General features: G+C 33.0%; 3 protein-coding genes across 6 annotated transcripts; 1 reads left to right on the top strand and 2 right to left on the bottom strand.

Moving 5' to 3' along the window:
- Positions 1–1407: 1407 nt before the first annotated feature.
- On the top strand, positions 1408–10900 carry LOC114177546. 3 transcript variants are annotated; one of them, XM_028062934.1, is made up of 10 exons: positions 1409–1609; positions 1694–1932; positions 2071–3301; positions 5446–6560; positions 6630–6784; positions 7706–7985; positions 8574–8681; positions 8764–9042; positions 9628–9771; positions 10163–10900. In XM_028062934.1, exons 3-10 carry the CDS (start codon positions 2095–2097, stop codon positions 10349–10351), a joined length of 3477 nt encoding a protein of 1158 aa, XP_027918735.1. In that variant the 5' UTR covers positions 1409–1609; positions 1694–1932; positions 2071–2094; the 3' UTR covers positions 10352–10900. The 3 variants fall into 3 exon arrangements, with proteins under 3 accessions (XP_027918734.1, XP_027918735.1, XP_027918733.1); XM_028062933.1 differs by having other exon boundaries at positions 1408–1609; positions 2071–3232; positions 5446–6784; XM_028062932.1 differs by having other exon boundaries at positions 5446–6784.
- A 721-nt stretch (positions 10901–11621) lies between these two features.
- Positions 11622–16652, bottom strand: LOC114174889 (bifunctional D-cysteine desulfhydrase/1-aminocyclopropane-1-carboxylate deaminase, mitochondrial). The gene is made up of 9 exons (XM_028059623.1): positions 16387–16652; positions 16220–16285; positions 15840–16145; positions 15083–15174; positions 14297–14389; positions 13908–13965; positions 13717–13830; positions 13334–13431; positions 11622–12118 (listed from the first exon to the last, which is right to left on the bottom strand). The coding sequence occupies exons 1-9, from the start codon at positions 16507–16509 to the stop codon at positions 11914–11916; spliced, it is 1155 nt and encodes a 384-aa protein (XP_027915424.1). The 5' UTR covers positions 16510–16652; the 3' UTR covers positions 11622–11913.
- A 300-nt stretch (positions 16653–16952) lies between these two features.
- Positions 16953–22906, bottom strand: LOC114179802. Of its 2 annotated transcripts, XM_028066261.1 has the most exons (5): positions 22226–22906; positions 20701–20762; positions 18380–20617; positions 18113–18200; positions 16953–17785 (listed from the first exon to the last, which is right to left on the bottom strand). In XM_028066261.1, the coding sequence occupies exons 1-5, from the start codon at positions 22332–22334 to the stop codon at positions 17157–17159; spliced, it is 3126 nt and encodes a 1041-aa protein (XP_027922062.1). In that variant the 5' UTR covers positions 22335–22906; the 3' UTR covers positions 16953–17156. The 2 variants fall into 2 exon arrangements, with proteins under 2 accessions (XP_027922062.1, XP_027922064.1); XM_028066263.1 differs by lacking the exon at positions 20701–20762 and having other exon boundaries at positions 22226–22310.
- Positions 22907–27943: the final 5037 nt, after the last annotated feature.

The following is a 27943-nucleotide window of genomic DNA, read 5'->3' as shown; positions in this document are numbered from 1 at the left end:
CCGATTACTTCAAAATTTACCGCGAAAATCTATTGACATAAATGCTCACCATCCGTTTGAAAAACGACATCAAACAAACTTTCAATTTGTTTCAAAATTTAATTTCCTCAATCAATAAATCTTGTCCTCTCGATATTTCTTAGTATAAAAGAAAATAAAATGAGGATTCTTTATATAAGATATTTTATAACTTATATGACACGTTATATATAGTTATATATATATATATATTCTTATTTATTCATATTAAATATTATACATGTTATTTATCTGTAAATAACGATAACAATTTTTTTTACAATCACCAATAATAAAAATAAATTTAGTACTTTGTTAACATTGTTTTAGTTTAAAAAGTCAACTTGCCTAATCAGTTGTACTAATCTGAATAATTATATTAGAGGTGTCTTAAGAAGGTTAAGTATATTTCTTAACAATTTTTTTTAGTACACAAAAATATAAAGTATTCTTTACAATTAGTTAGCCTTTGTTAAGACACACATCAAGAAAGAAGGTCGATAATTTTGATGTGTTGTTAAGATGATTGCAACATTAAGTAGTTAGATGCATAACCATAAAGTTCTGTCCGAAAAAACTTACTTTTCCAGATTTGTTTTTTTTCTCTTAAAAACTTAATGATTAAGAATATTTTTAGGGATAAACTTTTCTACCAGTATTAAAAATAAAAAGAAATAAAACAAATCGTAACGTATCCACCTTCATCTCAATGTGTCTAAATGGTACCCGTTTTTAACTTTGCATCTACTTAGTATCCAAATTAGTTAATTTGCATTAATGTAATCCATTTTCGTTAACTCCATTAAATAAGATAACGTCTGACTGAGTTGACCAGTTAAGTGAGAAAAAAATGTTATGACGAGAGTAATGTGTGATGTGGAACAGTAGTACAGCGTAAGAGGAAATTGAAAAAAAAAAAAGACACGAGTTAATTCAATGGATTTTTTTATAAATTAATTTGTAAACATAATTCAATGGATTTTTTTATAAATTAATTTCAACATAAACGAGTTAATTTTTTTTTTTAATTAAAAGCATTATTAATCATATGCTAGTTTTTATGAGAAGCTGATTGTCTAAGGGTTTTGAATTTAATGCTTAACATATTTCTTATGGATTAAGGTAAAAAAGAAAATGTTCTTGACATGATATTAGTGTGTATTTTGAAATATAAGTTAGGCTATTGGGTTGAGAGAATTTATTGAGAATGTAGGTAGGAGTGTATGTTATAATAGTTGAGATACGATGTAAAATGGAATTAAAGTATAATTTAAAATTAATTAAAAGAATGATTAGTTTTTAATTAGTTAAAAAGAAGAAGATAATTTTTTGTTCTTCAAAGATTATGTGGTTAGAGAAGGGGAAAGAAAGATTAAGGCGAGGTGATGTAATATTAATTAAGAAAAGCAAAAGATTAGGGAGAAGAAAATCAACAGCGCAGCACAGCGCAGCGTAGCAGCAGCGGAGCCCGTGTGCGAGCAGCAGGAAGTACAGAAAGTGGAAGGGAAGAGAACCCAAACCAACCCCACTGCTAAACCCAACTACCTTCTTTATCTCCCTCTCTTCTTATTAGTATTCTCTTGCACGCAAGGTTGTTATCTTCTTTCTTCTTCTTCTTCTTCTTCTTTTCTGTCATTCTATTATCACTGTTCTAACTTCTTGCTTCGAAATCCAGAAGAAAGGTAAAACCCTTCCTTCAGAATCAGATCCTGATTCATTGGGTGTCCCTCCTGCATTCCAATTTTATTCACATTTATTGGGCTTAAGTGCTCTGCTTCCACTCCCGTCGATCGCGATTGGATTTTCGAACCTGGTTGGGTTAGGTTTTCCAACCATTAATTTCTCCAGCTACTTACTACTTTACTTGCATCATTACCAGTGGCAATGGCGCCACTTCCTTCTGCCTGAGACCGGGTAAGCTTCACCCTTCACCTACAGTTCCTCATTTTCAATATCACCTCTTTTGTACAGAAACCTGTGCTCTTTATCTGAAATGCGGCGTGTTCTTTTTGCCCTTTCCCATCTCAACTCTGTTATTATTTCTTTCTTTAGTGGTCGTAGGGACTTGACTTCACTATGGCGGACTCTAACACAAGCTCAGTTGATGTGATTTTGGAGTTTCTTCGGAGGAACCGATTCACGAGAGCCGAGGCAGCTCTGCGCAGTGAGATCAATAATCGCCCTGACTTGAATGGCTTCCTTCAGAAGCTCACATTGGAAGAAAAAGCCTCACGTGATGTGCCTCAAAGTAATAAGGGGAAGCCTGTGCTTGAGTTTCAAGCGGTGGACACTCTTGAAGTTTCTAAAGAACTGATCGTCACGGAAATCGAGTGTGGGAATGGTCGAAATGCCGCCGAAAGAAAATGGAAAACTGCTGCTCCCACTTTGGTGGAACGGAGTAAATCGGATGAAGCGGTTGGAACTGGTGATAAGAACTTCATTTTCTCCAAGACTTCAGAGGATGGCATGCTTGATTTACACACTTGGAAGTTCAACCCTGGCAAAGCCCCTGTGGAGCCTTACCAAAACGATGCTGGTAGCAGGGCTAATACTGCTTTAAGCATGAAGGCCACAGTATCTCAACAATCGAAACGTCAAACTAATGAAGCTGTGGATCCAAGTGTTGCCAATACCAGTTCAAAGTCTGGGGAGGAAAATGCTGCTCTTGTTGACAAAAAATCTCTGTGGTCTGGAAGTAGTAGTAAAACCTCTGTGGATCTTAAGTACGACCTTGTGCAAAGCAAAGAACCTATGGAACTCGATCGGCAACTTAAATTCAATAATTCATCTCTTAAAGGGAACTTTCCAGATAATCCCTGGTCAAAAATGGATGAGAATGTGAATTCGTCTTCAGATTCCTGCAAAAATTGTGTCAAGACGGTATTCCCCTTCTCGAAAGGGGATGTGTCTACAAACTTCGATGGTGCAACTTATTCTGACAAAAAGGAGGAGAAAAAAGGGGTAGAAATTAGTGATACCAGAACATCCATAAAAGAGCAGGTGGATGAATCAGGGAGGTCTATTTACTTGGTCAAGACACCTGTCAGTTCTGAACAAAAGTTGACTGGCAGTTTAAGGTTTCCTCTTCCACCTGAAAATGAGAAGGAAGAATTTCCCAGGCTTCCTCCTGTTAAACTCAAGTCAGATGATAAGCCCTTGGTTGTTAACTGGGAAGAGAAGTTTGAGCGAGATGGGCCAACTTCAAAACCCCCGGGTACTGACAGCACTTTTCTTATTGGTTCGTATCTGGATGTACCTATTGGACAAGATATTAATCCTTCAGGTTAGCTTATATATACAAGGATTAAATTTCATCTGATCGCAGATGTTTTTTACCTTTCAATTGATGGTTTCCTTTTTGAACTTAATAGGAGCTACACTTGTTGGTTGGTCATGCTAATAGCTTATTTTGTAAATGGGACACCTTTCCTGATTTTTATTTGTAAAGTGTCAGTTCAAAGTTTCTGTAGTTGAATCTTAACTGCTTGTTGTTTACGGGAAACATATATTTTAGGATTTTGGCTAGTCGAGAATCTACTTTTCTATAAATTAGTTAAGCTTAGAAAGAAATCGAATCCCATAACTAGGAGTCCAAGTAGTTGTATAGGTTGTTGAAAAGTCAGTCAAAAGTCATCAACTAAATCCACTTAAGGGGTTAGCTAGTGATTTTTTTGTGTGTTTCTACTGAATTCAGAATAGTATTCCATGAAGTACATATAATAAATATATTTTTTGTGTAATGTTCTTTACTTCCTAGTAAGTAGTTAGTATAGTCTTCCCCCATGAATACTTCTTATCCCATATGCATATACCCACCCTATTTATATTGGGTCTTGCTGATAATATCAAATTGCGATTTAAATTTTGAAATGCTAAAACTAATTTTTGAAGCATGAAACATAAATTATACCGAATTTTTGATTAAGAACCCATTAAAATATAGCCTGAAATATATCATATAAATGACGTGTAGTTTGAATAATTTAAAACTAGAAAATGACTGGCTAGTCTCATGAAACAAAATCACGAGTCATTATTATGTGGGAAGTCTCTAGTTTAGAAGACTAAAAACAGAGCAAAGAAACAAAATATATAGTGGACAGAGAAGGAGAAACAACCAGAATGAAAATAGAGCATTTGAATATCTGAAATGTGAAATATAGTAAAAATAATCTATCTATCACAATATTTAAAGTCATAACTTAAAAGCAAATAAAGAATTAGTCTTTTTTTTTTTTTTTTAACAATCACACAAATTAAATTCACATCATTTCTATTTGTAATAATAAAATACCTTTAAAATAAGTAAATAAAAAAAATGCTAAAATGAATAGGAAGATTCTACATGTACTTTTTCCCAATTACTATAAAGATATTGAGAATATTTTTATCCTAATAATCTACTATTTACAACACTTCTCTTCAAGTTGGTAAATGAATATCAATCATTCCCAACTTGCTTACAAGATCGTATAATTCAACATGAGGAAGCCCTTTGATGAAAATGTCTGTCATCTGAAATCTTGTAGGAACATCTGTTGTAACCACTAGGCCTTTGTTAAGAGTGTCTTTGATGAAATGCCTGCCAATTCCAATATGTTTGGTCCTATTATGTTGGACTGGATTATGGGCAATACTCATGGATTCCTTATATTGAAAGTCTTCTTAGGAGTGTGTCCAGTTGTGTCTCATTCTGTTCCATACCACTACAATGGATTTTCATGTATTTTGCTTCTTTTTTTCTTGGTTGTATGTTTCTAGTTTTGACAACATAGTTCGTTCTAAATTGCCACTTGAACCACTGCAGAGGACTGTATTAGAGTCTAATCTTTGTCATGGCTGTGCTTTCCACTTTTTGTGTTTGTTGAATAAAAATATCTATGGAGTTGAAGTTTCCTGTAAGAAGGTTTGCAAAAAGTTTGAAAATTAACAACAAATGTTTGGATATTTACAGTGTGGTAATTGCAGGAAAAATAAGGTATGAATTGAAATAAAAAAACAAATCATTCTGCTGTAGTTGATGCAGGATTTCACTTTCTTTTTGGTTTCTATAGACATCTTTTTTATTTTCTCATAGCTTTCCTATAGCAATGCATAAAGTAAGCAAAGTGATTCACACTTTGTTCTTTTCCTCTTTCTATTTTCTGTTAAGGGAAGAAAAATTATGGAAGAAAAATCGAGCTTAATTAGAAAACAATGTTAATACCTCTGCCGTGAAAGGAAATGAATAACATAATGGTGCCATAATCATAGTACTATGGATTGAATACTTTATCTAGAATCAATAATTGGTTGTAAATCTTCTCAATTTTCTGGGTACACCTAGCTACAACTTGTTTATATCTGATTGCATGTACTTATTATTTGCTCGATATACTTGTTCAGATGTTCTGAAGGCTGTGTTTGACCTGTTGATATATGCTTTAGGTGTGAGGAGGGCTACAGGGGGCAGTTGGTTATCTGTAAGTCAAGGGATAGCGGAGGACACATCTGATCTTGTATCGGGATTTGCTACAGTTGGCGATGGGTTGAGTGAATCTATTGACTATCCGAATGAATATTGGGACTCCGACGAATATGATGATGATGAGGACGTTGGGTACATGAGGCAACCTATTGACGATGAGACCTGGTTTTTGGCACATGAAATTGATTACCCTAGTGACAATGAAAAAGGGGCTGGGCATGAAAGTGTTCCGGATCATCAGGAAAGAGGTCTGGCCAAAGATGAGGATGATGATCAATCTTTTGCTGAGGAAGATTCTTACTTTTCTGGGGAGCGATATCTTCAGGCAAATAATGTTGAGCCAGTCACAGCTACTGATGATTCTATTGGTCTGACAGTTACTGAGTATGGAAGGACCAATGATAATGATTTAATGGCTCAATATGATGGACAATTGATGGATGAAGAAGAATTGAACCTTATGTGTGCAGAACCCGTCTGGCGGGGCTTTGTCCCTCAGACTAATGAACTCATCATGCTAGGAGATGGGAGGGTGTTGAATGATAATGTAAGATCACGGCTAGAGAAAATCAAAATGGATGATGATCAACATGGTTCGGTTAGGTCAATTGGGGTAGGGATCAATAGTGATGCTGCAGATATTAGTAATAAAGTGCGTGAAAGTTTGGTTGGTGGTAGTAGTGAAGGAGATTTAGAATATTTCCACGATGTCGGGTTTGGTGGCAGGCACTCCCATCGTGATTTGGACAAGAAATCTACTAACAAATCAAATATAAGTAAGAACAATGACCAGAGTGAGTCAAATAAATATGTCATAGGATGTGACAGAGATGCACAGTTCCAGATAAAAACTCATGGTGATGGGAACTTCTCTTTTCCCCTATCTTTGAAGGATGGTGAGATAATTCAGGCTTCCACCGATAAGTCCCTGTGGTCAAATAACGACAATGCAGATGAAATTGATGACTGCCTTAGTGCATTTGTGGAAACTGATGACATGCTTGCTTCGTGGAGGCGAAAGAGTAGTGATTCATCACCTGCTAGAAGTTCTAGGGGTGATAATAATGCTAACAATGTAAGATCCGCAAACTCTTCTCCAACAACAATTTCAAATTATGGATATTCTGAAAGAGAGCGTGTGAAGGTGGAGGAGGATGAAAACACTGGAATTACTAGGGAAGATGAGCTAGGAGCAGAGGATGAAGAGGTAGCTGCTGTGCAAGAGCAAGTAAGGCAGCTAAAGGCACAGGAGGAGGAATTTGAAACTTTCAATCTAAAGATTGTGCACAGGAAAAACAGGCATGCTTTTAATACTTGGTATTTGTTTGTGCTTATGTGTTAATCTTAGCTATTTTCGCTTATCGTGGTATCTCCTGGTCCAATAAACATGCTTACTATATTTGCCTCAGTTAACAGACGAAACACAAGTTCAAGTATAATTTTTTTTAAAGCTGTAAATTGATTAGTCATAGCAGCAAAACATTTGGAGTTCTTGTTTGAAAATTTGAGTCTCAGCATTAGGAAGAAGTGTTGGGTAAATTATTGGCTGCATAATCCCATTTTAGGTCTTGTGATCATAGGATGAATATTGACAGGTCTAAGCTTAAACTTCAGAGAATTATAAAGTCTAGCAAAAGAAAGAAAGTGAGCATACCCAAAAGACCTTGAGAAAATTGTAATTGGGAGGTTTGAAATAAAGTAGTGTAGGGGGCGCAAAGTGAGAAGAGTGTGGGGTAAATTCTTGGTTGCATACATAATCCCATTTTAGGTCTTGTGATCATATGATCAATCTTGGCTGGTCTAAGGTTAGAGCTAGAGGAATTATTTTGACTAGAGTACTGTGTAAAAAAAAGTTGAATACTGTGAAAAATTCAGAGTAATACTATTCTGTAGATTAGTTGGTGATCGTTGTGAATTCCTAAAGCTGCTTTAATTCTTTATTTTTATTCTTATATTTCAAAAAATGAGGTCTTGGGTAAATATATGAAGAAACCTCTTTCAAAGATATTGTTAAACAGTGGTTTCTTTTTCCTTATGATAGCTATATGTGAGCTAATGACAGCGGAACTTTTAAGTATTTCATTTTTTCCTCATTTAAAAGGATCTTAATGAGCTTGATAGCTTGCGGTGATTTTTTGTTATGTAGTATGATTTCTTGATTGTTTTTTGTTCTGCCTTTTAGCCTTGAGAGTCTTTCTTAAACTAAGTTTTGTTGCTCAGAACTGGTTTTGAGGAGGACAAGAATTTCCATGTTGTTTTAAATTCTGTAATAGCTGGAAGGTATCATGTTACGGAGTATCTGGGATCTGCTGCATTTAGCAAAGCCATACAAGCTCATGACCTACATACAGGCATGGATGTTTGTGTTAAAATTATAAAGAACAACAAGGACTTCTTTGACCAAAGTCTTGATGAGATCAAGCTTCTCAAGTATGTCAATAAGCATGATCCTGGAGACAAGTATCACATTCTTCGATTATATGATTATTTCTATTATCGAGTAAGTCGATTTGCCATTGATCTTCACTACTATTTGCTTTCAATACAATCAATTGTCATTTAGGCTCATATATTTTTCCTATATCTTACGTTATTTTTTCTTCCATTTTCATAATTTCCACATCGTCCATTATTTGGACTTTTATTTATAGTGCTGTCAACTAGTATATTTAGGTGATGCTGAACACTGCTGGTATTTGTTATTGTTTTCAATAAATCTTCTAAAATATCATTTAGTTCTATTAATTTCAACTATAAAACTGCTGTGTAAAGAGTTAGTGTTTCCTATTTAAGAAATTTGCAATTTATTCTTGGATATGGGATAAACATTTACGACTGGTACCAAGGTTTGTCAAATATTCTACTTCCTTAAGTACTAAATATTCTTACTATGGGAGCTTTTGCCACCAACAAGAGAAGTGATGGGGAACTTAGAAGTTTCTGTTAAACTGTGGTCATCTAACTATGTAGTCTATCGTGTATATTTAATTTTGTTAATTTATGAATAGAATTATTCATTGATAGTTGTATTGTATGCCATGTTTGTCAACTGACTTTACTGCTCTTAACTCTTTCTATGATATGACAGGAACATTTGTTAATAGTATGTGAACTACTTAAAGCAAACTTGTACGAGTTTCATAAATTTAATAGAGAATCAGGTGGTGAAGTGTACTTTACAATGCCAAGATTGCAGGTTTGTGGTGTGCCATTTACTTGATGTTTGGTGTTCATTTTATCTATTCTCAGTGCTAACTCTTCTGAATTTATTTATGCAGTCAATTACCATTCAGTGTTTGGAAGCACTTCAGTTTTTGCATAGCCTTGGACTAATACACTGTGACTTGAAACCGGAGAATATTTTGGTTAAGAGCTATAGTAGATGTGAGGTGAAGGTCATTGATCTTGGAAGTAGTTGTTTTGAGACGGATCACCTTTGCTCTTATGTTCAGTCAAGGTCCTATCGTGCTCCTGAGGTTATTTTGGGACTTCCATATGATAAGAAGATTGATATCTGGTCTCTTGGCTGCATCTTGGCAGAACTTTGTACTGGCAATGTAAGGACCAAAGATGGTTAATGTAGTTCAAAAAGTCAGTTTTTGATAAACAATTGCGTTTTTAGTACAAAATTTCTCAAGAGCCATAAAAGTTCTCACATCAGGTCAAAAAGTAGTTAACTTCACTTAAATTCATTTTAAGAGAAAACTATTTGTTTTTTGTTGATGATGGTATCTTTCTAGATACCAAAGTTTCATAATTAAATAGACTCGTATTGTCCTCATAATGAAGAGATGTTAAATTCCTTCCTTGCATAAAGGTAGCATTGCTTTGTGTCATGTTTGTTTTATTTGAGCAATGATCTTATGTTATTGAGGTTAGTTGTTCTGCTTTGGTTTTCGGATTATTTACGTTAAAATGGGAATTCCTGTTTCTTCACCATTCATGGACCCAATGATAGTTATTAGAGTATAATATATATTATCGAATACATTTGTTTACTTTGCGATTGTGGGATTGTTAATAGTTTTTGGTTGAAAGCAATTGTAGAATTTCTCTGTATTATGAGTAGTGCTTTCTTTCCTTTGTTACATGAGTTTAATTTTCTATTCTTCTTCAGTTACACTAAACTAAGCTTTTTGTAGGTCCTCTTGCAAAATGATTCCCCTGCAACATTACTTGCGCGGGTGATTGGGATCATTGGTCCAATTGATCAAGGTATGCTTGCAAAAGGACGGGACACCTATAAGTACTTCACCAAAAATCATATGCTTTATGAAAGAAATCAGGTAATAATCTTATTTCTATCTATACCAAATGGAATAGCCATCAATCTGGAATATTGGTGTTGATTAGCCAGTCCCTAGGAGCCAGGCTTACTATGTAAGTTAAATTAGATGTTTAGTGTCTGGCCTTGACTGGAAGTTTTATTTTATTATTAGCACCTATTTTTTTTCGTAAGCGATTATCAGAACCTGCTTGAAACCTCAAGGGCAATGCAGTAAAATTTTCATTTATCTATAGCTTGGAAGAGATTAGCAAAAGTGGCTTATTAGTTTTTTGTCATAGATGTTAGCTGCTTGACATTTTACTTCTTACCGTGTTATATTAAAGTTGCAGTTGCCTCTGCCTTTTTTAGTTGAATGCTTGTCGCTAAATGTATTCTTTATTAATCTACAGGAAACCAACAGGTTAGAATATTTGATTCCAAAAAAGACATCCTTGAGGCATAGATTGCCAATGGGAGACCAAGGCTTCATTGACTTTGTGGCTCACTTGCTTGAAGTCAACCCTAAGAAGCGACCCTCTGCATCTGAAGCCCTGAAGCATCCATGGTTATCGTACCCTTATGAACCCATATCATCTTGAAATATTTGGAGGGTTCTTTATGGTCCTAATCTCACATACCCAAAGTTGTTTCAGAGTGGAGGACCCACTGATACATCCTTCCTTTCTGCTTTTCATTGTCTATTTTAAAGAGGAAATGGAGTTGTGCCCTTCCACATTCATGCATACTGCTTTGGAAGGGTTTTGGTTGTCGGAAATGTCTGTCTCTTCTTCTCCTAACCAAATTGTGTTCCAGTGACAATCAAACGATGTAATTGTGCACGTATGGTGTTATGTTAGTTAGGTTTATACTTTCTTTGTTCTGCCGGACAAGGAAATCTTAGAATCTTCTTGTACATGGTATGTGATAATTCTTTTAGGATATGTAGTAATATTTTTGTGATATATTAAATGTATCCTAAATCCAATTTTGTATGGCGTGCGACACCACACTTGGGAGGGAGCACCGGTCAAAGATTAAAGAAAAGCTGTTGACAATGTGAATCATTTAATACCACGTGCTTTCTTTGCATGGAACCCCAAACTCAATTTGTATCTTGATACTGTTAAGGAACATTTTGTTCGGTTTTACCAACAGTGTTGGATCGAGAATATTTGTTAAGGCATTTGGATCGACAATATTTTTGCTTTCATTTTTCATAGGTTCATAAAGAAAACAATGGTTTTTTTTAGACAAATATTCAGAATTACATACTGTAAGGATAAATAGAACTTGTAAACAATTATAAAAAACAAGTAAAAATATTAAATTCTAAATAATTATCATTTGAAAAAGGTTCAACTTTATGAATAAAATGAGTTAATTGTTATTATTCCAACTTGGTCTTACATTGGGAGTCACTAGATGGTCAGCTACTAGCTGCTTCATTTCGTGGTGTGACTTAATTGCAACAATTGTATATCAGGTAGTTTTAGGGTAAAATATATAAACATACTTTAAATAATGGAATGTTTTTCCATACCTTCGTGTCATTAAAGGAGAAATTATATCAATTTGCTTTTAAAAAAACTAAATTAAAAAACTTTAAATAGTAAGCAGAGTTAAAAGATAAATCAGAGGAACAAAAACTATTAAACCTATTTCATCCTATCCCACTTATTATAAAATATTTAAATATAACTTAACATGCACACAACATCTTCTTACAATTATTTAAATGATTTAATAAATAATATCATCATCTCTATTTAAACAATATCTCAGGCATAAGTATCAACACATGGTCTGAGATGCCATTCATTGCCATATGCCCAGCAAAGTCTAGGATTATATGCATTTAATTACTCTACATATCAAATTAGTTTTCATTCTAGAAAACTTTATACATTTAATACATGGATGGACAAATTTCCAATTTCTTTGTATTTTCAAATTGAGAACATGTATTCTAATTACTTTCTAATGTAAAACAAGAATTAATCATAAATAACAAGCTTGATTTGTTGCCACTTCTGTTTGCAGAAGTTTGTTATCATATGGTAAATTCAAGCAGGATAAATTGTGTGCATGACTATTAACAACAAGTATATAACTTACTAGGGGAAAGACACTAAAAAATATAAATGGTTTTGGTTTCCCTTTTCTAGAACATCTTTCCGATGCCGTCCTGCCTAGGAACAGATTCATTAACATCCATTCGCTGCCAATTCCCCACACCAGAAGCCAACTGATCAACCTTGTCATACAATCCTAGGAGGCCACCCGTATGTATGAAGAGGATCTTTCTCCCTTCCCACTTCTTTGGATTTTCAATCATATCTTTCACCATTGCATAAGCAGCCTTACCGCTGAGAGGGCAACAGAATATGAAATTAACTAAACTTAGCAATATTCAATAAATAACATTCACTTAAGAAAAATTTCATAACAAGATTTTCTTTTTCCTTTCAAGTTTGGAATATGCAGAGGAATTCCCTTGAGGTACATGTAAAGGAATTAAGAATGAGTACTCAACGAAAGGAAAAAAATTTAATACCCTGAAAAATGCAAAAGAACATTGAATACTTTCTCATATAGGTCATACAAGGATTAATGAAAGGTAGTCATACAAGGATTAATGAAAGGTAGACTACACATTTGATAACAAGCAAGGCCCGTGAGTTTTAGTATTATAGATTCAAGTTTCTATAAATTCACAAACATTTTTATATAGGACTTATTTTGTCTCTTGAATATTAACGATTGGCCATTACCTGATCATAAATGTAAACTACATGAGTCTATGATGCCAGTCAAATAATAGCACCACTTTTTAGTAATAACTTTTTGGTTTAAGTACATATTTGTTCCCCTATTTTGGTTAGTCTGAAATTTTGATCCTCTATTTTAAAATAAAAAAATTTGATCTTCCTATTTTACAAAATCCGTAGTTTTGGTCCAACTTTCAACTTTCATATGTTTCATTTCAATTATTTTGTTTCCTTAAACTCTAGACCTAACATATTCAAAGAGGTATCATTAAAAAAAATATTTAGTTAATTAAACTGAGATAAAATAACTAAATAAATAAGTGTAGACAAAATTGAGGATTAATCTAACATTACAGATTTTGGAAATAAGGAGACCAAATGTTATTTTCAAATTAGAAGACAAATAATGTGAACATGAATTCACATAAATGTACAAAGTAATTTCGTATTGAGAGTCTCTTTGAACAAAATCTTTTCACGAGGACTTTAAGAAGAGAAAAATAAGAAAAATGAAATGAATTTTTTGTATAAATTTAAATTAGTTCATGCACAAGTTAAAAAGTAAAAATTAAGAAAAGTTACATGACAAACTTCTTTAGAGGGACTTCAAGAAGAAAAATAAAATTATTTTTTCAATAAAGAGTAACAATATAGAGAAGTTATATGACAAAACTTATATAAATTAACTTACAAAAGCTAATTTTATGAAAAAATCATTTAATTTTTGCTTATTTTTCCATCCTAAAAGTTTGTACAAATAGACCCATATACAAAACAATTTGACAGTGTACAATCTGCGGAACAAATAAATACCTGTATACTGGGTCAAGAATAACACCAGTAGCCGCAGCAACATCTTTTACAAAATTAAGCTCCTCAGATGTATTCATTGCATAGCCAAGACCCTTGGCCTGTGAACAATTAAATTTTCATTATCAATTATAAAGCATTTAAACCAAGAAAAAGAATCAATCTTTCCAGATCATAATTGAATGTGTTTGTACAGACAGACGTCACGCATGTTTGCTCTGCGGGAGTTTATCATCCATTAGTCTGATATTTTTTCCCCTTAGATAAGGTATTATCCAATTTACATAGAGCATAAAAGCTAGACCAAGAAAAGTAGCATGTTTTACTTACTTTCTCCTACGAATTCTTATAAATCTTACCAACCAGAAAAATACCAAGACACTCACGTTTTGAATGTGGACAATATCTCTCGAGTTAACACCAGCATTTAGTCCATCAATCAAACCTTGAGCAAAGTTGTGGAAGTAATCAGGGTCATCACAAACAGAGAACGCGTGTACCTGCAGATAGCACATAAATAATATAAAAAGGCTGAGAAAAACATGGGTTATGCAAGTCTTCTTAATGGAAGATATACATTTGCTTCCAATGAACTCAACGATGATCCAAGCGACAGACCAGCAATTGTGCCTCCACTGAAAGTTAATAAATGTACGATATTAAATGGATGAAAATATAATTAAATATAATTTAATAGATAATATGCTCCTGAGGTGGTGTATCAATTATAAAATCAATCATAACACTGATTAAGGTCACGTTCAGTAAAAAGTTTGGTTGTAAGTTATGAGTTGAAAGCACTTAATGAAAGCACTCGTGATTGTCACCAGATCTTAATTTACTAATTACGACATTGGAAGAAGGCAGAAAGTTGTTACAAAAAGTAGTTATCTAAGATCTAAAGACAATCCAACCAAGGGGAAGGTGAGCACTAATGAAAAGATAAAGAAATCAAGAAGCCATAACCTGCCACAAGCGACAACAATATCATCAAACTTGGTATTGTCAGCCCCCCTCTGAACTTGTTGCTCAATTTCTCGAACAGCCTCTATATACCCCCTGAAAGGAATAATTTAATCACACTAAGAATGTAAAACAAATAAATATTAAAGTTATCCATGATTACGAGTTGGGAACAAAGTAGTTCAAAAGTTCCATCTATATATGCCCTCGCCAATTTCAATACAGTTACATTTTCAGCTAAAAAAATTCAAACAACCACTTTTGGGTAAAAAGGGTACTTGGACCATGGTAAAAGATTATCCTGTTGATTTAAGATGAAGATGAATATTTAGCTTTAAATCATAAAGAAAAGAAAGTTTTGATGATGATGATTTATGAAGAAAAAGACAAGTCGTGAAGAATACTTGGATGCAAAAACCACCTTGAAGACTTATAAAAAATTGTGTTAAAGTCATAGGAATGTAATTTCTAGGTTAAACCAGATTAAGATTCAGTTTAAACGGTAAGTGGAAGAAGCTATAGTGCAACTTCATCATTATCACCTTATTCTCGTAAAATTGTTTTCTCACTGTGATAATCAATTATCACTTTTCATAATCGATTACAAATCATTTTCTGGGTTGAGATAATCGATTATCTCTGAAATAATTGAATAACCATGTCATAAACGAAATATCCAAACGCTCAAGCAAGAGACATACATAATTTTGTATTAGTTTGAAACTATGTGCAACTTAATTTATACCTTGGTCATAGAAAGCATGAAAGTAATCATATAGTCTCACTCACCATGTTCCCAAAGAGTTTGATCCCCCAACGGGTATAACATATGGCCTCCTCCCCTCCTTTATCAACTTTTCTTTTAGGACATTGGTGAGTGTCTAAAAAAAAGTTCAATGGATAAAATATCAATTTGCAATACGTGAAATAAAAACATACCAACTTAGCCAACTCAAAACAGAGGCTAGTAAGCAAGATGTTGCGTTCAAAATGAGGTCATATGAATCTAACTCCAATTTCTAAAAACTCAAAATGAAGAAACAATCAAAGGCCAGAACATGTATATTTTAACGACAAAGAATCCAACAAAAATTGAAACAGATTTGAAGAATGTGTAAGATAAAAACACAACAACCGACACCAATTACGAACATATAGGGTCTCTAAAATCAGAGGAAAATAGAGAAAGAAATGTTTTTGGATAAAAGTATTTCTAAAAGTTATACAATAAGAAAGGCCAAGAGTTTTTACACAGCACAAACACGAAATCTAATATGCAGCATTGTCAGCGACAAGAAACATTTCTCCACGATTGTGACTCCAAGGAAGAGTTAGTCTGTCGAATAGGTACAATAATACTTGTTGGCATTTATTGTTAAGAATGGCATGTGCGAGTGTGAAAGCAATAATGTGTAGTAGGTAAAGTTGATGAAAGTGAAGTTGTATCGAATAATTAATGAATATAACTTAATGAATGTGATAATGGTTAAAAGAAAAGGCAGAATGTAATGAATGAAAGAATGAGAGATCAGTGGAGTAGACTGACCACGCTTCCAATTTTTGAATACTCTTCTTTGGATATAAGGTGAACGTTAGCTCCAGCAAGGCGCTCAACGAGAAGATTGCCGGTGAGTCCCGGATCTCGGTCAACAAGGAGGTTGGAAGTGCGGAGGATGAGAAAACAATCAAGGTTTAAATACTTAGCGGCGACGGCAGTGGCGCGACAATGGTTGCTCTGGATGCCTCCGATTGTGATGATAGAGTCAGCACCTTGCGCAACGGCATCCGCCATCAGGAACTCCAATTTCCTCACTTTGTTTCCACTTAGCTGCATTCCGGAAAGGTCGTCTCGCTGCGCAACAATACCTTGAAGTGAGTGAATGATGAAGAAAAAAGGAATAGAATAATGCATGCGCAGATACACACCTTGATCCAGAGCTCCGTATTCGCGGGCAGATTTGGAAGGTTCCATCTGTGAATTGGAGTGGGAAGCTGAGAGAGGAATGGAGAGAATTGAATAGAAGAATTGGGGAATGAACGAATGAATGGATGAAGGAATAAGAAAAGAAAGGGTCTTAGGAATAAATACAAACATGGGCAAGAGAGAAGACGTGGGACGGTAAAGGGTGGAGATGCGACGCCCACGATGGGGGAGTGTACGGCTTCTTCGTCAGGAACTCAAACCCCATGCCCGACCTTGAAAACGATGACGCCATGCCCAATTCGATTTTCTGTACCAGCTCTGTCTGTAGTTAATGTAAGACAGAATATAATACAATACAATATCATTTCCTTTTATATCACCATACATATCATGCCATTCATTCCACTCCTCACACTAACACACTCACAACACAGTTTACTGTTCCAATCAAACACACCAATTTGCTGCTATGGAGAATAAAATTTTATTTATTCATATCATTTTTATACTTAAAAAAGTTTCCTTATCCTTCCTACTCTAAACAAGTTCTCTTTTTAATCTCTTTCAAGAAATAGATGAATATATAAACATTATTAAAAGAATGTTTATCTATTTTAATGAAATATTTTTCATATACATAAATTGACAAATGATTCCTCTTAAATATTGTGATCTGAAGAATAGTTGTAAATATTCTCCATGCTGCATAATCAATAAAAAAAATACATGAACTGGTACCAAAAACAAAATAAGACAAGCTTTTTTATATTGTGAACCACGCTAAATTGATACGAAGAAACATAATGAGTTTCTAAAGCTAGAAATCATTGCCGTAATCAAATCCTTATTCTTATAAATTACAAACCACAAAATTGCATCGAAAAAATTACATATGACAAACTTAGCTCCATGTTCCCCTTACTTGGAGCAGCTCTCTTTCTACTGTTTCGGTGTATGATTGAACGTGCAAAAATCTAGGGTGATCTCATCCAGTAGAACACTAAGAATATTCTTTTCCGTATCCCTTATAGCATCGTATTTCTCGATAAATGCAACTGTTTCATCATTCCAACCTAAATCCCACATGCAGTTAACGTCTGGATCTTTGCCATAAACATCATGTTCAAGCATTTTAGGTAGGTAGTCCTCAACATCGACTTGGCAGCTTGTTTTCCTACCATAGAACTTGAGCTTCTCCATGTCTTTATTCAGCTGCCTAACTAACTCATCAAAGGATATTATGTTGGTGGTACCCATTGATATCCTCGAATAACTATGAACTTTGTTGAGTTCTTGCCTTATCCCCTTTCTTTTCATCACTTCATACCCACAATCTAAAATAAGTTTGCTACCTTCGTCTTGAATCTCCCGACCACCACATTGAAGAACGTTAAACGGGATGTTCAGTTTGAAAAGTCCTTCTGCAGTGTTGACGAATATTTGACTCATGACCAGAATCCACTTGAGGCAGTTTTCACTTTCTGTTAGTGGCTGCTGGAAGCTTTTTTCACGAATATTCTGATCTTCAAGGTTTGAGTGCTTAACACGCAATCTGTCTTCCAGAATTCCTGTGAAATAAGCAAATCTCAGTAACATCCAATACTTAAATTGATTCATTACATCTATATTTTTTATCGAATTATTTTGCAAACTTTTGCCAAAGATGAAAAGGGAGATATGTTAGTGGCTGTTATTCGGTTTGTTTCTCGTATGCAGAACCTGAAGAAAGATTTTGATGGATTTTGTGGGAAATATTATGAATATATGAAGGGTGAAGGATGATAACCGACGGGAACTAGTAAAGGGGCCTTTCTCAATGCATGACAGCAAAAGATGAGATGCTGATTTCTTCTTAAATCAAACTTGAGTCCAAAATTATAGTTATATAGACTCACCATTTGTTTTCTGTAATGCAACCTCACCGGTCACGAATCTTTCATCTGCTGCAACAGGATCTTGCAATGATAACACATCTTGGCAATGCTGAAAATTTATTCAACAAAGATTATTTAACTAAGAAATTTGTTTTTTTTTTTTTGTTGATCAGTAGAAATGAACTTCGGTGTTTTTCTTGTCTTCCTTGGAAGCAATTTTGTCACCATTTAATTTATATTTTGTTCTCAATAAGTAATGGTTTTAGATGCAAATAAAAAAGAGCTTACCAAATCACTGGGAACTGTTGCTACCAAATGTTGTTGGCTTTGAAGTTCTCCACCAACAGAACTGGAGAATGTAGGAGGTAGTTCAGATTCTTTATGGGATTGGTGCTTCACATCCAATGGTTCAGTCGCATCCACATATACTTGTTCATTGGGGCTAATGAGGTGTGCATCCGTTTCTCTGAACAAGCTAATCCTTTCTTGTTCTGCTTCATTCAAAACTTCAAATTTGTCAGAAGTGGGAATCTGCTGTTTTCCTGGTTTAGTGATAAGCTTGGCTCCCTTTCTTCCAGTCAAAACTTGATCAATCTTCCCAATCACGTCTACATTTTGCTTTTTGGTATTCTTAATTTTCTTGCTGGCCAGTTTATAGACGTGTTTTTCATCCATCAAAGTTCTAATGCCACTTCGCTTAGCTCGTTCGTATTCTTGATCTCTTGGAGAGGAAATTTGGCCTGACTTCCTATGGACAATTTCTTTTACTTTCTCATTTGTGTTATTGGATGCTTCATCTCTGACTAGATCATGATGATTTGTTAAAAAGCCTTCGGATTTCATAGCAGCTACATTTTTTTCTCCGTGGTTTTTCTTGAACCCCTGGTTCATGGATAGCTGCTTCTTCTGAGGAGGAGGGAATTTTGGTGAATTCTTTGAGGTGATTTCACTCCCTCCTTGTGGTCTCATCATCAGCATTTGTTCTTCCCTAACCTGGAGTTGTTGTTCTCTGCGATGCTTTTCTTCATGAAGCCCGTTCTTGGAGACTACGTGTGTCTTTTGAATTCCATTATTGTTCCGAGACTTCTTTTCATTGTTCGTGATATTCTTGTTTGTGTTTTTTTTTTCAGGCTGAACATTGTTTGCATTGACGACCTTGTCTGGCTGAATCGAGGGCTTAACTTCTGATCTTTCTTTCACTTGTTCCAGCTGGGATAGCATATTGTAAAGAACTGGATAGTCGGTTCCGCCCCTTATAGTGCCTTTCTGTTCCCTGTTATTGTTATTTGGATGATCCTTTTTTCTTATTATCCCCTGAGCATCATTTTGACCATCTCTAGTAAGATTCTTTTCAGCTGAACTTTTAGTCTGCTTGTCAAATTCTTTCAGTGCTTTTATTCCATCCGGGTCTCTCAACAGTGGTTTTCCATTCTGAAGAGACAACTCAGAGCTGGTTTTTTCTACAAGAAAATTTTTATTTGACCCCGATATCATCTCTTCAACCTTAGTTGCAGGAGTTTTAAAAGCTTCTATATCTTTTTGCCTTTTTATGGGCACCAAATTATCTGTTTCTTTGCGCTGCAGTTCAGTCTTCTTATGGCTTCCTTTTGCAGTATGCTTGGATGATATTCCTTCCCTTTTCTGAAGCATCACGTGTTTTGAATCCATTTCCACTCTGTCAGGAAGGATGTCCAACCCCATTAGTTTGGCTATTACATTTGGAATCCTGCCCTTCTCTGGGTTGGAGGCCGTCTGATTTTTCCCTTCTGAAATAGCATTGACATTCTTAATGGCAGAGGTAGAGATAGAGCTAGTTTTAGTTGATCGCTTCTGAGAAACTTGTCTCTTCACAGTTTTGTTCTCATTATTTGAGTTGCTGTCTTCCTTAGACCTGGTAAGAGTAATTGGCCTCTGCATGAAAATAGCCTTTCCAAGTTGTTGGGTGTTCTCAGTAGTATGTCTGTCAAAAGAGAAAGTCGATCTTGTCAGTTGCATTTCCATCCCCGTGTCATCGTTGTCATCATTATCCTCCTCTAATAGTGTGATTCGGTTTTTCTTCTGCGAGGTAATCATAAACTGTGAATTATTTTGCAGGTCTACTAGCATCCTGAGGGACTCTTCCAAATCAATAGCTCCTTGCAATAGTTCTTTTGCAAATTGTATTGAATATGTATCCATGTTAAGGCCATTGGTACAGGCTCTCAAAATCTGGTTTAGTTTGTGTGCACCTTTCGATATCTCGTTTATTTGGATAGGATAGTTGCTAGTTGTAGCTAATTGTCTTTCTGACATGCTGAATTCCAATGTTCCTCTGTTAATTTGGTGAAGGAAACCCATAATTGAATCACTTCTTTTTAGTTTCCCTCCATTCTCTAAGGCAAAAGCCAGGGCAAGGGACATGTCTCCAGTTAGCCTTGAGCTCTGACCTTTCCCATATGGAACCATCTGGTTTGAAACTTGCCCATTGTTTACTGATCTGTTGCTTCTACTTGAGCTATTCAGCGTCACCCCAGTTCTGGAAGTCACCTGCATAGCATAAAAAGAATTTAACCAACAAAATGTTTGCTATCTGCTTTAATTTATGTGTATAATACGAAATGATAACTTACAATTTCATTAGCTTTTATATTTCTGGATCCTCTGTATGCTTGTTTTGTGTAAGCATAAGCATCTGCTCGAACATGTTTGAAAAAATGAAATAATGTAAACTTACCTCAAAGAAGAAACTTTCTGTTTGATAACTAGTAGCTAATATGAACAGCTATTGGAGTGCCACAATTTTTAAAAATCTAAATAAAGTGTCACTGTTGTTTTAGGTAGTTGAACAGAGGGTTGTCTCTTCTTTACTACTAGATATTGCAGTTCCTTTTCTCTTACATAAGATTATTAGAATGTCTTTTAATAAACTGGATAGTCGATTTACTACCGTATTAACTGGATAGTCCATTTACCTGCGTTATTGCATTGCAAAACAATGTATGCAAAAACATAAGTAAATGGTTATAAACATGCAAGACCCTGGTCTCCCACCCACACACCCCGTTTTCCTTTAAAATAAAGTATCATATTTTGAAATGATTTTTCTACGCATAAGGCAAAATATAATTATTCCTTCCCATTTGTTGAATTTCTGTTTGTTTAAATAAATGGGGCGGTTACTAGAAAACGGAAGGTAACGCACATTTAGGCTCTATTTAATACTTCAACAGTAGTCAGTGACACAGAAAGACTTTATAAAAAGAAGAAAGGCAGCAATACGCATATTATTTAAACTCTTCTCAAAACATTATTGTTCAGCAAAACCTCATGTGTATGTCACTAAATAACTCGTGTTCACTTCCTACTAGCAGGACCAAAATGAAATTTCACATAATAATAATAATAATGAGCCCATAAAAGGAGAATACCAAACTGTGTAATAGTTAAGTAAATTTCTGCCTCATCGATGAAATTAGATTGACCAAAGAACAACACTTTTTCCGGAAATTTATTTTAAAATTTAAACCAATAGATGCATGTGCTCGGAATAAACATTCATACAAACTGGGCAATGGTCTATTTGAAGTATTATTGGGTAAGTAGGGAGGTGGTTGGATGTTCGATTTGAAAGATAGCTTTCAACAAGGATTCAAAATTTTTTTTATCAGGAAAGAAAAAGCAATCTTTTGGCGAGTCCCATTAAATATATCATATATGCCATATTGGGGGTAACAAAAGTAATGTAGTATTTTAATAAATCTTAAAGATGCAGTTAAAGATAAGATTGACCCACAGATCTGATGTGACACACTCAATAATCTTCAATATATAAAGACTATTCCCTACTTCTTCCGATGACCGTAAAAATTGCTCTTGTCTGTTTTCGGACAAGTCTAATTAAACGACAGTGAACAAATTTGTATGTATGACGCTGGCAGTGAAAGTGGGAGGGTAAAGAAACCCAGAAAAAAAGAAGAAAATAAATTGCGAAATGAGACATCCGTAGCATGTGACAAGGCAATATTATTAATGAAGAAATAAAGAGGAAGGAAAGCAACCCAAAATGAAATTGGCGCTGTTGCGTTGTTCGAATGCGTTAATGAAAAAGATGATGAAAGATTGAGAAGGCAAGAAGGCAAGAAGAAAGAAGAATACCTATGGAGAAATGGTGGGACTGGTTTGAAGTTTGAGACGAAGCCATTCGTTGTTTTCTCAGGCGAAGGTCATCGAGCAGCTTCTGTGCAAAATCTGATCTCTTGGCCATATTTTTGCTCTGTGGGTGTGAGAGGGGAAGATTGAGGTTGGATTGGAATGAATGTTTTGTTGGGTTGAAGGTATTTCTTTTGACGTACAAGAGAGGAGAAATGGTTGAGAGGGTACTATCAGAGTTGGGTGAGGTCTGTCCATTGTAGTTGTAATTGTTATGTGAGTGAGTAGTTGATGACTCTGAGAAAGAAAGAAAGAAAGATTGACGTGAAAGTTATAGGTCTCTAATATCTATCGAGTGATGGATTGATATGTGCGTGTATGTTGGTGTAAGCATCTCACTTTTATTCTATTCTAAGCAATTCCTAAAGGACAAACCTTCTTCTGCATTCAACACTCAACTTCCCAAAATTAGCTTTAAAATGAATTTGCATTCCTTTCTAAATTTTAATTTTACCTTATCTCTTCTCTGTCAACAAAACAAAGAATTAACTCATCATCACAATTCCTGATCGAGAGAGTGAGTGAGTGAAGGAGTGTCACAAACACACGCAAACGCAAAACAATCTATCTCAAACTTCTTGACACCAGAGCCAATAAAGTCGCATGTTATTCTCTTGTTTCCCTCTGTTAGCAAACACCGCTACAAATTCCACAGCAATAAATCAAACATTCATACCTTACTTCAAACTTATGAGAACCATCGATCTGATCTGAGGAGCCTTAACAAACACTCCAAGTATTGTACTAGATTGTATAGTAAAACAAAGTATTAGTATACTATACTTACTATATATACTATATGTGCATCCACATACACCTTTCTGTCTTTTTTGCAATTAATTTCTATGAGAAAATCATTGCTCAGGTATTTGAGTGGAAACTGACTTTAATTTGATCTCACATCACAGCCACCCTCATCATAATAGCGACACTTATACTCCATCTTCACCTTCAACTATAGTGCGCACATACTACATTATTTATTTCAATCTACTATCCCTTCTCTTAGTAATCTCACCCTTCTCAGGTGTGCCACCAGTTTTTTAACTCAATCACTTCTAATCCTTTAGCGAAACAAAAAAGCATTTCGCAATGCTGAATCCTAGTTAGTCAAGCAATCGTTCTAAGGTTAAATTATGTTAATCCTTGTATAATTTGAAACTTTATAAGTAAATATTTTTTGTGAAAAATATAATTTTAAATATTTTAATTTATAAATTATTTTATTCAGAAATTCGATAGCTAATTTAATTATTTAACGACTCAAATTATTTACATAATAAATAAATTTTATAAATTAATAAAAATCAATAATTAATTATCAATCATGATGATAATAATTTTATTAATATTATCATAATAAAAAAAATAAGTCTTAATGACTTATTTGGTACTATTATTTTTTTTTTCAATTTCATCTTATTATTAACAAAAACTTTAATTTGGTTAATTCTTTTAAAGAATGATTTATTAACTCAATTACATTTCATGATGGAAAAGTGTAAAGTAAAACTCACATGACATTTCACATTGCTATTATGCTACAATTTATTATCTGATTTTTATGGCAATTCAATCTTATTTACTATGGTTCATCATGTGATAAGTAAAAAGTTTTGTAATCTTATTTGACTCATCACTGAGTAATAAGTTAGGTGGATTGGTCCAATAAAATATATATTTTCTCAACTTATTTTTTATAAACTTAATTCATATATTTATAGAAGGTAATTGTCTTTTGTATTTCTATAATTATTAACTACACTGCCACAATAACTAATCACACTTCTCAATAATACTAGAACAAGACTCAAACACCTTTCACCACGTCGCACCACACTGCACCATAACTGCCGCGGTTGCAAAGGAAGAACAAGAGAGAAGAAAAAAACTCCAAAAGAAGAAAAATTGAGAAATGTAAAAAAAAAAAAAAACTTATTTTGAAAATTTTTTCTGAAATATATTTTATATATTTCAAAAAATCTTTCTAAAACAATTTTTTTTTAATGTAAGGGTGTTTCGAGAGACTCCTTCTATAAATTATTATGTGTTTCAAAAAAGTTGTTAACATCTTCATCACCACCTTCTTCAATTTCCAAAATAATAGTTGTTTCTGTATCATTATTATTTATGAGTAATTCATTTTCTTTTACATAAACATTAATTGATTTGATGTTCTATATAACTATGAATCTCAATCTTGTATTTCAAAATCAGCTAATTTTAAAATATGTATGTTAATGTTGAATTTTAAGTTGACGTTATTTCCTTTTCACCAAAGCATGTGAACTGGTATTCAAATTCATTCTCAATACTTTTCACGTCCATAAATATATTATCCATCTTATAGGTTGAAAATAGTTTAAATGTAAATCAAAAGTTTTATATTGGATTGAATAAATAAAATTAAACATTCTATAAAATAAAAGACAAATAACCGCATTACCCAATATTTTGCATTAAAAATCGTGTCAATTACTTTATATATATAAGACTAATATCACATATACTTAGAACTATAATCTCTCAACAACTAAAACTTTGTTATGAAAATATATAAATCCAACATTACAATAGTTCACTTTAACAATATTACATTTGTCTTCTTGTATATAAGATGCAACTCAGGTTCTCTTATGATAGCTTATAACAGTGAAAGGTATCCTACAATAAAAATATACATTTAAACCATCAAATTATTATTTAATTATTGATAATTACTAAAAGCTCATGAATTAAAAACCCTTATTCACAAACCCTAACTAAGTCATGCGAATTGACTAACCCCTAATTAAGTAACCACAATTCAATGAAAAAAATAACATAAAATCACCAAAGTAAAATTATTGTACCTTATTTTATGGAAGTACCTGCAACCCAATCCCAACCTTAAGTAAAGTAAGATGCACAAAAATGACACTTCACAAAAGTTACTCGAAAACAAAACAAAATTACATATTTATCTTTAACCACGAAAAGATTCTTATTTTAACATGTAGCACTAGCTTCAATGAAAATTCTTTACATAACTCTTAATAGCCATTGTTCTACAATGTCTTTGGTTTTCTTTTTAACCCTTAATGACAACATTGCTTCCTTCCATACATGGATACTTAATAATATGTAAAATTTACAAAATAAATATATAATAATTATTAATATTAATTTTCATGCAATAAAGTGTATCTTAGTAAAGTACTTGTACGTTTAATAAAATCCTTAACAGAGTTGAAAAAAATGAATGAAATTAAACTTTTTGTATTAAGTTTTTTGTCGTACTAAAAAATTTCTAACATATTTTACCATTACAAATTTGAAATTGTTTATTAATAAAAAAATGAAATTAAATTTATTGTATTAATTTTTTTGTTATGCTAAAAAATTTCTAAACATATTTTACCCTTAAAAATTTGAAGTTATTTATTAATAAAAAAAAAATTGTCAGCCGAGAGAGAGAACAATATTAGTACAAATAGTAGCTAGCTAACGAAAAGCCAAAAGAAAGTAAAAAAAATTGTGAAGTAATAAGTTACTTATGAATTTTTAAAATACCTTCTATTAAATAAACTTAAATTGTGTCTGAAAATTTATTAAGAGTAATACGATACAATGAAATTTACATTTTTACATTGAAAATTTCCTTTAATATTGTTATTTATGTGTGAAATGAATTACTAAATAAGTCTTAAGATAGGTTGTGATATTATCTTCACAAACTAGATATAATTTTGAATAGGGAAGTAAATCATTAATGTTCAATAATGATTTATATAATTAGTATTAAAAGTATCATTTAGGAATTAATTACTAGTTTATACATGTGAAATTTAGAAAGTGTTGTCTAAATCATCCTAAACAAGGGATCCACTTGTAATGTGATGGGAAATAATATATGAATTATAAAAAAAAAATGAGTTTTCTTCATTTTTGTGGACTTTTGACTTACAAGAAACTTAAATTTGATTTTATAAGAATAAGATACGGTGATCAATCTCATGACTCACATTCTCATTTTCTTTTTCAATTGATATCAATATCGATCCTTCTCTAATATAACACATGTATTATTAAATATTTTATTTTTTAAAAATTCTTATTAAATTATAATGTTAAGGAGAAAATATGGACCACAAATTGGTTCCAGTAGTAGGACACTAGTGCTAAAATCTAAAATCATCATGCACACACACTAAACTAACTATTCCTTCTTTGGAAAAAAAAGAAAACTGCATGCCCCAACATGAAACAATCATCCATAAAAATAAAAATTAACATGATAATCCGTTAGGTGATAATGGGTGGTGATATGTTATTTGTTTGTCGTCTAAACAATAATATTAATTAATAGAATTGATAAGAAGTGGTTAAGACTATATTTTTCAGTAAACTAAAAAAATAATTGTTTAAAGAAAAACATATTTAAGACATTTTTGTTAAGAAAAATAAAAACTTAATTTAGATCAAATAGTATAGACAGAATCCAACTCACAACGAGGAGATATTGATTCTTCTTTAGGAAAATATGATACGAATTTGTATGTTTTGTTTTTGTTTTTGTTACTTAAAATATACTATATAAGATGCTATCAATGTTTGCATAACAAGAGTATGACTAGAGAATGAGTTAATACTGAATATTAATATTATGACAAAGAAAAAAATATGAACTGAAATTATTGATAAAATGATTGGTAGATTTGTTTTTACCATGTATTGGTATATCTGATAATGTATTTTTGGCAAGTTGAGATTTGGCAGTGAATGTGCAGACAAAGAAATTTGTAGAAACTTGAATGCAAATATCTGATACCCAATTTTGTTTTTATACCAAAACTTTGGACTTCTCCTGTATTGGCATGTGTAAAAAATGACATGGCCGAATAAAACATAATCTCGATAACCAACAAGATAAAAAGAAACAGGTAAGGCAAAAAATGAGTCAAGATTTAAAATTTATTTGCACCGTTTTTATTTTGTGTTATTCATAATGAAGGGCAAATAAAAACGGAAGGAAAATGAGGGATATTTGTTTTCTATATTTGGATGTTTTGGTATATACAATAAATATACTGTAACCACCTCTCAATTTGGACAATATTTTGTGATACACAACAAATAATCCAGCCCTATAATTTCCAATTTCTGCTCTGTCGAAATTGCATTTCAAATATCAAAATACAATAATGCATATAATTTTAATTCACCAAATTTAATCCCTGAATTTTATCATATATTATAATTTAATTTCTCTATTTGTCTCACATCTAAATAACATCACAATTTTTGTTTGCATGAATCATTTTTTACTTAATTAATCCGGTCTGAGTAAGAAGGTGATAATTGTGAAAAGAACTATTTACATATCAAGATATTTAAAAAAAAATGTGAACGAAATTAAAATTATTTTATCGTGATACTGGAATATTTAAAAAAAAATTAAATAAGTATTATTTTGCTTGTGACAAGTAAAAAATAGACTATCTATCTACAACTAAAAATATATGGACGCACTAAAAGTAAAGGGATAAATACTATATTTAAGTCAAAATCTAACGTATATTATATATTTTAAAAATGAATGAGTACTAAAGAAAAAAATGAATGAAGTGTATCAAATATAATATCACTTCTTAGTTTGAAAGCTTACAAATGTTTTATTGACCT

Source organism: Vigna unguiculata, chromosome 3 (assembly GCF_004118075.2).
Source record: "Vigna unguiculata cultivar IT97K-499-35 chromosome 3, ASM411807v1, whole genome shotgun sequence".
In the NCBI taxonomy this organism is placed as follows: domain Eukaryota; kingdom Viridiplantae; phylum Streptophyta; class Magnoliopsida; order Fabales; family Fabaceae; genus Vigna; species Vigna unguiculata.
This window is presented reverse-complemented; position numbering and strand designations above follow the sequence as displayed.